Raw genomic sequence first — 12,070 nt, forward strand, 5'->3', positions numbered from 1 at the left:
AGCGAGCTGCATACGTATCCTCTTTTGGTTTTCCTTTTTTGGGGGAGAGAGGAATCAGGTCCGATGTAGTTCAAATAGGTGGTATTTATAGGCTTGAGGAAATATCAATCTGGGAGGCACGTGTGTCTCTTGTACACGTGTAAGGTGGAGATCGTGAATGAGTGTTGGGCTGGTTATATTACAAGTTGTGTGCTGATTGGGAGTTGACGCGGTTGCCCCTATTTCCCGGAGGTGGGAAGTACAAGTAAGATTTTGGTAATGATTACTCCTGGTGGTGACCTTATTCGGTATGTTACGTCTCGCCATGTGTTAAATACATCGACATCATTGTTAAATACCACCTACTAAAAAAGAGCTACTCATAGATCGGTCTTGGAGGTCGATGTATTGAGATCGCGTATGCAATGTTTCTTAGAGATCTGCTTCATAGATCGGTCCTGGAGGTCGATGTATTGAGATCGCTTATGCTTCGTATGCAATGTTCCTTAATGGGGATATTGCTCCCCTACCACACCCCTCGATTGGTTGGTTGTATTCGTGCAAGCGATCTGTTGAGAGAAGAATCAACACTTGGGTGAAGCATGAGCGAGCTATGGTGATCGTTCTGACTGAGATGCCGCTGAGCTCGAATCTTGTAGCATGATGGTTTTGGCAGGAAAGAAAAATGAGGGCGTGGGTGGCACGTGATAGAATCATAGCAGTTGGAAAGGAGTCGTAATGTAGCGTTATTCGAACTTCGGGGAAAAGGCAGTGCTTGGACACGTGTGTGGGCTATATCATAGGCGTGATCATAACTTCTTAGGAACCCCGAACGGCGGTTGTGCAAAATCAAATTTGGGATAACCAAAAGGCATTTCCGTGTTTCTTCTTCCCAAAAGCAAAAACGCTAGGGCTCTGCAGGTGAGTGCTTCTGTTGCTATTTCCTTTTCATTTTCACTTTGCTTTCTTCTCGTTCCAGTAGGGTTTGTTAAGTTGGTAGGTCAGTGTTAGGTTGTAGGGTTTAAGGTTGGGTAATTTGAGAAAAAGGAAATACTACAATGTCGGATTCTGACGACACTCGCTCGGAAGAGGTTTGGGAGATTTCACTGAGTTGTTGAGAGTATGAAGAGGAGAATGAAGACTCATTGAGTGGTGGTGGTGGTGGTGGTCGGACTGAAGTGGATGAAGAAGTTAGGGTAGATGAGGTTAATAGTCGATCTGGGTCAGAAGATGACGTGGCTAGTACGTCGGGTCGAGGGGAGATGACGCCAGCAGGTCAGTTACCCCTAAGAGCGGTAGAGCATCGTGCTGCTAGCTCGTTTCCTGAGCTGCGAGCAGCTTATGGGATCAATGTGCCCGACCCGGAAATATCTGAACCCAGTGAAAGTGAAGATGTTAAGTAGTGAGGGGTACAATCCTCCGAATGGTGGAATAATCATCTGTGAAGGTCAGCTGAGAGCGTACATGCAGATACCGTTCTCGAAATTGGTTTGTGACTTCTTGAGTCACTGTGGGAAGTCTCCATGCCAGTTCGTTGGTAACACTTGGCGACTATTTAAGGTGTTCGACCTGTTGAATGCGAGTGGTGAATACCACATAGGGGTGTCCGACATAATAGAGCATTACGTAATGAGGCGGTCTGGTAATCTGAATTTTAGCTTGCAAACCATGGCGACACGTTCTGCTGTGCTCGATGGTGTAAGCAATGAGGCCTGGACGAAGAGGTCGTTGCTGCTAGTTGGCAACTACTGTGCTAGTGGATGTAGGTTGCGAACTAGGATGTGTAGTCTAGCCGGTGGGTAGGCTTGTCTTCCTTTTGACACTTTAATGGGTGAGCGACTGGTGTTGTTCTAACTGGTTCATCTCTTTGTTTTGTTTGCAGAGTTTCCTGTGTGGACGCGAACTGATCGTGGGGAGATATAGAGGTTCGGGCGGTTGAGTCGAGAACAAACACGAGCTAAGCTTCCGAAATTTGCTCATTTCTTTGAGGAAAAAGGAGGTGCTGCGATCCGGGAGAAAAGAAAGGCTCAAAAAGAGCGAGCTCTAGGTCGAACGAAGCGAGTGGTGATGGAGAAGCGTACAAGTGATTTGATAACACGGGAGGACCGAGACCGGGTGCGTGGCGTCCCGAGGCGTCCTCCTGGTGGTGGTGCTGCAGGGGCTGGTAGCTCGAGTTTTCGTCCTGAAGGGTTAACAATTGACGCTCTTGTGGAACTGGAGACTGTAGCCTTCAATGCTCGTCCCAGGGGCAGGTCGGAGAAGAGAAGAGCTGAAGTGGCTGAGCCAGAGGGGGCTCGAATGGCTAAAGTTGTGCGACACGCCCTGGGGGAGAGCTCTAGTGGGGGTGCTAGCGGTGGGCGCCGGAGTCGGGCGCGGCCTGAGCAGGTCATGGACTTGGCCACCTTCGGTCGGGATCTAGTCTGTCTCGACGAGGACGGGGAACCCGATCCATAGCTAGCGAAGGCTCCCGCAAAGGCGAAAGTGGGAAAGAGCTGTTGTGAGTCTTGACGACACAGGAGACCCGTTTGTGTATTTAGATGAACCGAGCGCCTTGGCCGAACGGTAAAGCCGCATCTTGACTGCGGTTTCGAGTCTAGTAAGGTATCGGCCGCTTCTTTGGAAACGAATCGCGTTGGATGGCAACTACAAGGAACTTGATGAAAAGGGACTAGCAGATAACATACGGCGGATGGAAATCGCGCAATGTCTGGTACGTGGGTTTGTCGTCCCTTGATATAGCGTGTTTTGTTATGTTCATTGCTTTGATTTGTTTATATATGTGCACTATGGCAGCTTGTCAGTGGTTTCCAAAAGTTGAAAGAGATTGCGCAGTTCGTTGAAACGGATAGGGAGTCTGTGTTAAAACTGTCAGAGGAGCTGAAGAATGTGCAGGACGCTGCTAAGATGGAACGTGAGGAGCTTGAGGATCTGCGGAAGGCTCATGAAACTCTGAATCTGGCGAAGATCTTTGAAAGATCCGAAGAAATTTGAAGATCGGGCGGAACGCTAGAAGGAACGCTTTGAAGGGAGCGTTAGGAAATTGTGGAAGTGGAAGGTTTGAACGATTATGCCCTTCACTGCAAGAAGGTTGCTCAGGATGCTACTAAGGCCTATGATGATCTGGATGCGGACTTCGGAGATTTAGAAGCGGATTACAAGGCTTTGAAGGAGGAACACGCATGCTGCGCGTCCCATACCTCAGTGGAACAGGTACGAGGAGACGTTGGTGGGGCGATTGGCTCCTCCTTGATCATGCCAGAAGTCGTGGTGTGTCGAATGGAAGCCGGAGTACATTTACTTTTGTGCTACCGATAAGTTTGGAACTGGATGGCGTATCGATCGTAGTGGACGGGAGGGATGCTGAGGTCGATGAAGCTTTTGAGCTTGGAGAACTAACTGTGGTGCCCGGGGAGGGTGAGTTGTAAATTTGTTGTATGTCTCTTATCAGCTTATATGCTGCGGTACAATAGAACTGGTTTCCTGGGGTAACCTGGGCAGTTCGCCTTTTTTGCATTTCTGTATTGTGTTGTGTTGAACGAGTTGGTATTTCGTACTGGTTCGGGGTAACCATATGAAGTTAACTTTTGCGTAGCCGGGTTGGATTTCCTGAGTAGTCTCAGCAGCCCGGCTAAAGAACGAACTGTATGAAAGTGCTGTTTAAAGCAGGTCGTTATTTGCTTTCCTGTGATGTTGCACACTTGTTTCTCTTTGTGCGTTTCCTGTATCGATGATGCCAGTCGCTTTAATGGGAATGCCACGTGTAAGACAGCGAGTGGCTCGAGGGGCGCAATGATGGCGGACAGCTTGCCTGACGTTTGGCGTCTCAAGGTAATTATGACGTGGTTTGGAAAAGACGTTTACTTGATAAGTGAAACTGTTCGTGGAATACGAAAGGTGTTTGAACGGCTGTTTGTTTCAGCTTCTCTTCTTCTACGCACTGTGCATTTCCATTACCGCTGCTTTGAAAGGTAACGTTGCTCTCTTCTTTTGAACGTGTCTTGCTGAGCATAATCTTGCCCCGGTCTTTAACTCCTACTGCGTCTTCTTTGTTTGTAGGTGTATTTATGGCAGAATGCAGCAAACAGAGTAAAGGAAAAGGGCGTCTGAGAGAAACTTCTCCACTGGTCACGGAGGAGATAGAGTTCTCCCCTCACAAGCATGGAGACCGTGGAAAGCGGAAGGCTGCTTTGGTGGGGGCCAGAAGCAACAAACGACCTAGGAGGGCTGGTCGTCCGGCTGGTGGTGTTGTGATCGGGTCGCCACAACATGTTGGCATCGCAGACGATGGTGATGCAGAACTTGACGATATGAGACAAGGTCGTCCAGTCGTTGGTGAGAACTCGTCCCCGCGTTCTGGGGATGTGGGGAGCGAGTTCTACTACATGGGGAAAACGGGGAAGAAACGCACAATGAAAAAGCGTTGATTTGTAGTTTCCACTCTCTGCCCCATAGCGACTAACCTACGAAGGGGCCGTCTGAATGGTGATAAGGCGGAGGTGGAGGATGAAAGCATGGAAACGCTTCTAGGGACGATGGATATGGCTGCTTGTCCGGTAAACTTATGATCAAAGATGGCGTTTATGTCGATTTGAATGTCTTTTTGGTCCGTTGACTTTGGTTGTCAGCGGTTTCTTGCAGGGTATGATAGACTGAAGAATGTTGTGCAAGGCATTGAAGTCGATGATAACTCTCATGTGGAGTCATCAGTATCGCGAGCCGCGCGTGGAGAGCTGATAAAAGGAAGCTGGAAGTAATGACCACGAGATATCAGAACGCTGTTGCAGAGAACGCTGCGCTGGTTACGGACCTTACTGAGCTAGATAAGGAGGTGGCTAAAGTGACTGCTTATGCCAAGAAATTCCAAGGGGTCTCTCGCGAGGCAAAGAGAGCATACACCTTGGCTTGTGCCGAGTATGCCGCGCTGGACGAGAAATATCATGTCCTGAAGAGAGCGGCTGATGGTGAGGCGCAGGACCAAGGTATGCGGGTGATGCTGAGGTCTGCTCGACACGTTGCTGGTAGGAGTGCGACCCCACAAGATAAGCATGTCTTAACTGATGTTTGATGATGTACTGTATTTCGCTTTGTGGGAATTTGTGATGATGTGTTGATTCTGCCTCTCTTGTATGGGAGTAAACAATAGAGCTGTACCTTCAGGCTTGCCTGAGCAGTTCGCTATACTGGTACCGAGAACTGGTTTCCACGGAAGTGGTAGTTTGTTGTTTTGTTTAATAGGTACCGATCTGGATTTTCTGGGTAGCCCCAGCAGATCGGTAGACCGAGCTGTAATGGCTATGGCCAAGCACTAGTATGGATTGGATTTAGGATGCATGTCTACTGCTGATTGTTTGCATCTATTCTCCTGCTTATTATGTGCGTGGTTTGTAATTCAATGCTTAGCGTGTAGAAGTGCTTTTCATGTAACTGTTACTGTGCTTCGTTTGTCACCTTGTTTGTAAGAGAGAACTGCTAGGAGCCTGCTTAGATGATATGAATCGAGGTTGAAGAGTTCTTCGTTAGGTGTATTCTTTTTGAATTTATAAGTAATGCTACCGGGAATGTCTTGCCTAGGCAGGGCGTGTTAGCGTATATAAGCGTAATGCCCATTGGTATTGTGCTCATGTGGTCGACCCTAGAGCATAGGTTTTCGACGAGTGATAAGTGAAGAGGCTTGTGGAGCCTGTAAGCTCCGGAGTAGAGGCGTTAGAAGCCGAGAAATTAGCTGTGTGTCGATCCTAGAAATATAAGGACTCGGCGTAACAAGACTCGGAGAGGTAGAGCTGTAAGCTCCGTAGTAGAGTGTATGCTTTCGCTGGAGAGCGTTCTGGTGTGGTCGATCCTAGAAGTATAGGTCCTCGACGTAACAAGACTTGGAGAGGCTGTAGAGCCTGTAAGCTCCAGAGAGCTGTATGCTCGCGGAGAGTGTCCTCGTTTGTGACAGCGTGCTGCTGGCTGAGGATGGCGGGCCAAGTAAACGTGTTGATCATCTTTGCTGTGTAAACTGTTTGACTTGTCAATACAAGTAAATAGATTAGATTGTATTAGTCAACACAAGAAACTTATTTTTCATTAATGTGAACAAAAGGATATACAACATGAATGGTGCTAATGGTAAATTTTTTTCAGTAGATAGGTATTCCAAGGTCGAGGCAACATCTTCCCTTCTTGGGTTCTTATCCAGTATGCTCCATTGCCGACGACGCGTTCCACGATGTAGGGGCCTTCCCATGTGGGTGCTAACTTGGAATCGTCTTGCGTCTTTTTCAGTACTAGGTCGCCAGGCTGAAAAGACCTAGGATGAACTCGCTTATTATAGGAGTTCTTCAGAGTTTGCTGATAAGATGCGACTCTGATGGCAGCTAAGTCCCGCTTTTCTTCCAACAGGTCGACTTCTCGTGCTAACACGGAGTTGTTGTGTCCCGAGTCTACAAGTTCTGAGCGAGTCTTAGTGACTGTCAGCTTGGTGGGAATGACGGCTTCTGTGCCATAGCATAAGGAGAATGGCGATTCGCCGGTACTGGATCGAGTTGTGGTGCGGTGAGCCCATAGAATATTCTCCAACTGATTTGGCCATTGGCTCTTGTTCTTTTCAATCTTTTTCTTCAAATTTTCCAAGATTGCTTTGTTACTGGCTTCCGCCTGGCCATTACTCTGAGCGTACTGTGGAGTAGAAAATGCATGAACGATCTTCCACTTGGCTAGAAACTCTTTAACCGTTCTGCCCTTGAACTGAGGCCCATTATCCATTATTAATGTATGTGGCAAGCCAAATCTAGTGATGATGTGAGTCCAGATGAAGTTTCTGACATGTGACTCTTTGACGTGTGCTAAAGGAATAGCCTCGACCCACTTGGTGAAGTAGTCGGTGGCAGCTAAGACAAAAGCGAAGCCCGGTGCTTTTTTCTCGTGGGATGAATGGTCCCATGATGTCCATGCCCCACATGTGAAATGGCCATGGGCTTGCTATACTGATCAGCTCGCGAGCAGGTTGGATGATATTGCGGCCAAATGTTTGACACTTGACACATTTGAGGACGTATGCTTTAGCATCGATCTGCATACGGGGCCAAAAATATCCTTGTGAAATGGCCTTATGGGCTAAAGAGCGACCACCGACATGATTTCCACATTCTCCTTCATGGATCTCCGCGAAAACTAACTAACCCTGCTCTGGAGTGATGCACCGCAAGTGTGGGCCACCAGCGGATTTCCTGAACAACTTGTTATGGAACAAACAATAACGTCGTGCTTGATAGGGGATCTGCTTGGCCTTGGTACGCTCCTCAGGGAGCGCGCCGTGCTGGATATAGTCGATGATAGGCTGCATCCATGTTTAACTCAACCGACCGGGCGGAGAGGGAACAGTCGAATTATTGTCGGTGTGCTTTCGACTTGATGCGCAGCAGTCGGTCGACTACCTCTATGAGTAGTTGTCTTGGGGCGCGGCTTCAGTCCGGGTTGCTAGGTAAGCTAAACTGTCCGCATGACGGTTCTCGTCGCGCAAGAAATGATGTATGTGCACCTGCTTAAAAGAAGGCAATAATTGATGAACGACCTGAAGATATTTTGAAAGATTACCTTCATAGGTAGTGTACTCTTTTGCAACCTGGTGAACAACTAGCTGCTAGTCACTAAAGACTTAGAGCTCTTTGACACCGAGCTGCAGCGCCATACGAAGCCCCCTGATCAGCACCTCGTACTCCGCCTCGTTATTAGAAGTTGCGAAGTCGATGCGAACTGACCTCTCCATCACACTTCCATTGGGTGAAACTAAGACAACCCCTATGCCACTGCCGCCAGGATTGCTAGAACCATCTACAAAGAGAGACCAAGTGGACTTGATGTGCTCTTTCGTGTCTGGGAGGTCGGTTTCTTGCTCCCAATTGGGGTCGTCGACAGGGAATTCTGCTAGAAAATCGGCGACGACCTGTCCTTTCTGAGAAATCCGTGGTACGAACTCCATGTGGTGTTCGCCGAGTTCTTCGGCCCAAACTGCCATTCGAGTAGTCTTGTTTTCTTCGTAGAAGATTTTCTTCAATGGGAGGTCGGTAAGAACTTTGATTTGATGCGCCTGAAAGTAAGGCCTGAACTTCTGTGCGGAATACAACAAAGCAAGTACGGCTCTTTCCAGGAAGGAGTAATTCTTTTCCGCTGTCGTGAGCGTCTTGCTTGTGAAGTAGATCGGTTTTTCTGAATTGTTCTCCTCTTTGAAGAGAACTGAGCTGATGGCGAAATCGGATACTGCCAGATAGAGCCCCAGAGTCTCTCCATCTACGGGCTTGGCTAAGACGGGGGGCGTGGTGAGGTACTCTTTGAGAGTGGCGAATGCTTGATGGCACTGATCGCTCCATGAGAACTGCTCGCCTTTTTTAAGGAGTTGCAGGAACGGTCTACACTTATCGGACGCCCTTGATATGAATCGGTTGAGTGCAGCGACCATGCCTAACAATTTCTGTATTTGTTTCTTCGTGCGTGGATCGGGCATGTCTAAGAACGCTCGGATCTGGTCTGGATTCGCTTCAATCCCTCGCTGAGATACTTGATACCCTAAAAACTTGCCGGAGGACGCTCCAAAAAGGCATTTCTCTGGATTCAGCTTCATGCCCGTACGGCGTAATCTAGAGAACGCCTGTTCAAGGTGGGCGAGGTGATCACAGGCTTTTTTGCTTTTGACGACCATATCGTCAATGTAGACCTCCATGGTGTCGCCTAACATGTCTTGGAGCATGTCAGTGACCAGGCGTTGACACGTTGCTCCGGCGTTCTTCAGACCGAACGGGAGAACGTTGTAGCAATAGATCCCTCGCTCTGTAATGAAAGAGGTCTTCTCTTGATCCTCCTCTGCGAGTGGGATTTGGTTGTACCCACTGTACGCGTCCATGAAGGAGAGAAGCTCATGACCACAGGTCTGGTCGACAAGTCGGTCAATGCGAGGTAGGGGAAAATTGTCTTTTGGTGTGGCCTGATTTACATTCGTAAAATCAACGCATAGGTGAACTGTTCCGTTCTTTTTGGGTACTGCCACGATGTTAGCGATCCACTCCGGATAGTCTACTTTTCTGATAAAACCGACTTGCTTGAGTTTGTCGACCTCGTCGTTGATGGCTTTTTGAAAACGCAGAGATAGTCGGCGGGGTCGTTGTCGGACTGGTCTAGCATTGGGGTTAACATTTAATTTATGGCATGCGACTGCGGGATCTATTCCGGGCACATCGATATACGACCAAGCAAAAACATCTTTATTCATAGATAAGAAATTTACAAGGTGGGTCCTGATTGTGGGGTCGAGGTTAGCCCCTACATATACAAACTTGGGGTCGTCTTCGGTGCCTAGGTTCACTTTTTCTTTTTCTGCGGTGGAGGTTCTCGCAGAATCGATGGCGGCCGCTTTGCGATTCGGCCGTCGGGGAGGTCCGAACACTCGTGGGGACGACATGATGGCGGTGGGGTGGAGCGACTGTCGCAAAGCAACGCCGACGGGGGATACCCACGACCTGGGGACGGGCACCTGGCTGCATGCACATTGATGGTGCGGTTGCTGCTGTCATCTGTGGTGGCCTAACATGAGCTGAGACGACCTCTGATACTTTAACCGACGGTTATTCGTTGGATGTTGGATCAATTTTGGATTTTTTCTTTGGCGAAAAGGACTCGGGGGCGAGTCGCGGTATCTGCATTGGAGAGAAAATCTGCTTGCTAGAGCCCCCAGCGTTCTGCTTAGCAGTTCGGGGCTGGACTTCGGCAACTAAGTCATGTGCCATTGTGTAACTGGTGGGTTCATGTGTGGTGGGGGTCGGTTCACGGGCAGTCTCACTTGTTGACATGATCTGGTTACAATGGTACGCTTCAAGCTGATTGCTTCTGAGTTCCATCATTCATCTAGGTCCTGGGAAACGGAGAACTTGATGCAATGTTGACGGTACCGCCTGCATCTGATGGATCCATCGTCGTCCGAGTATGGCATTGTATGACGACTTGATGTCTAGAACGCAGAACCGTGTATTGCAGGTGATCTTGTCCTCTCTAGATCCCACCGATACTGGAAGTATAATATCACCAATGGGATCGGCCCTGGAGCCATTGAACCCATAAAGGGGGGCGATCGGGTCTACGAGGACGGACTTGGGAAGGTTCATCTCTTGCATGGTGTGGTAGAATAAGATGTCACATGAACTGCCGGGGTCGATCAGGACGCGCTTGACTATCCAGTCGCTAATTTTGACATGGACTACCAATGCATCATTATGAGGAAGGCAGACTTTGCTTAAGTCGGCCTCCGCGTGAAAATTCATATCTGCTGGCTTTGCGACTGAACCAGCTGGGCGGAGCTGCCTGTGAAGTGAAATGATAGACTTCACGAAGAAGCCCGACGCGGCGTCTTTTCTCTCTGGATGAGGTTACGGAATCGTCTGGGAAAGTAATCACGTGAATAGTTCGATCATTGTCACGATCGGATGAGTGCTGCCTTCGCTCGTGGCGCGAACGATCTCGTGGACGTCCTCTACTGTGAGGACGAGCTTGAGCCTCTTGGTAGTGACGGCGAGGTGGGGATCGAGTACGTACTCGGCGAGCCATCAGTTTGTGCCGCAAGTCGCCATCAGGAATGCTAGTGTACTATTTTATATGGCCGGCGTCCACTAGATCCTGGAGATAATGTTTAAGCCCCCAGCATGCATCAGTTTCATGGCATTTTGCGTGGTGAAATGCGCAAAATGGCTTGTCAGGTCGATCTATTGGTTGCCTCACATCGGGCCGGAAGAATGGGGCTCGCTTAATCTTATCCAGAATGTAACTGGGGGAGCGTGTCAGGACAGCGAACTCTCTGCTGTTGTCTGATCGGGTACTGGGTTTTGGTACAAGCGACCTAGAGTGCTTCTTGGCCCGTGGAGTACGATCCGAAACTACTGCCACCTCTTGGGTCTCGTCTAAGCCGTGGAGTTTCAAAGTTTCCTGCAACTTAATGTACTTGTCCACGCGAGCGTAGAGCTCGGACAGTGTCTCTGGGCGTTCCTTCATCAACGACCTGGAGAGGTCGGTGTTACGCACTCGGCAAGCATTGGAAAAGGCCAGTATGGCGAAAGATTCTTTCAAGCCGCTTTCTATGCACAACAGTTCGGCCTTAAACCGTCCTAGGAACTCACGAATAGTTTCGTCTTCCCTGAATGATAATTGGAACAAAGAATCAAGATCTGCCTTCTTTCGCCTGTTGTGGACGTACTGGCTGGCAAACAAATCAGTAAGCTGTTCGAAAGTTTTGATAGAATCAGACTCCAGTGAAAAGAACCAATCAAGAGCACCATCCTTGAGACTGGCTGAAAATAATCTGCAGTGGAGATGATCAAACTCGGGTGAGCTGTAAAGTGCGAAACTCTGAATGTAGCGAGCCACATGCTGACCAGGGCACGTGCTGCCATCATACATGGGAAAGCGTGGCTGGATAAAGTCTTGTGGAGAGGGTTTACTCAGGACCTCTGCGCTGAACGGAGACGCGCGATATGTCTTAAGCATCTTGTGTACAATCTGTGTCGAATCCTTCTTTACGGCGTTCTGACCAATCCTTTGTGATAACTCGTTAATCTGTTGATTAACGTCGTTGATGCCGTTCTCTCGCCCGTTACCCACTTGTTGTTGCCGGTAACTATCCACCGAGCTCGTAAAGTAGCATTTTCCTCCCTGAGCAAGGAAATGCTCTCGTTCGTTATTCCCAACTGGTGGGCAAAGTTCTGGACCTGAGCTTCGAGGCTAACCATGCTTCGTGGGCTTGAGAATTGGTGATGGATGAATTGATTTAAGGTGGTTCTCAAGTAATCAAAACCACAGACGGCGCCAATGTAAAAGTGTGTTTTGGTTTTCCTTTGTGTTTGCGGAAGGGTGAGGGAAGAGAGTTGAGATTTTCTGGAGGGACCGAGTTCGCTTGTGAGCGAGCTGCCTACGTATCCTTTTTTGGTTTTTCTTTTTTGGGGGAGAGAGGAATCAGGTCCGACGTAGTTCAAATAGGTGGTATTTATAGGCTTGAGGAAATATCAATCCGGGAGGCACGTGTGTCTCTTGTACACGTGTAAGGTGGAGACCGTGAATGAGTGTTGGGCTG

The 12,070-nt window shown here is 48.8% G+C and overlaps 1 protein-coding gene across 1 annotated transcript; it reads right to left on the reverse strand.

The window, feature by feature from the left end:
* Positions 1-10,593: 10,593 nt before the first annotated feature.
* Positions 10,594-11,487, reverse strand: LOC147514944 (uncharacterized). Its single transcript, XM_086592749.1, has one exon. It carries the CDS (start codon positions 11,485-11,487, stop codon positions 10,594-10,596), a length of 894 nt encoding a protein of 297 aa, XP_086448875.1.
* Between the last annotated feature and the right edge of the window lie 583 nt (positions 11,488-12,070).

This window comes from Coptis chinensis, chromosome 2, assembly GCF_015680905.1.
Source record: "Coptis chinensis isolate HL-2020 chromosome 2, ASM1568090v1, whole genome shotgun sequence".
Lineage (NCBI taxonomy): Eukaryota > Viridiplantae > Streptophyta > Magnoliopsida > Ranunculales > Ranunculaceae > Coptis > Coptis chinensis.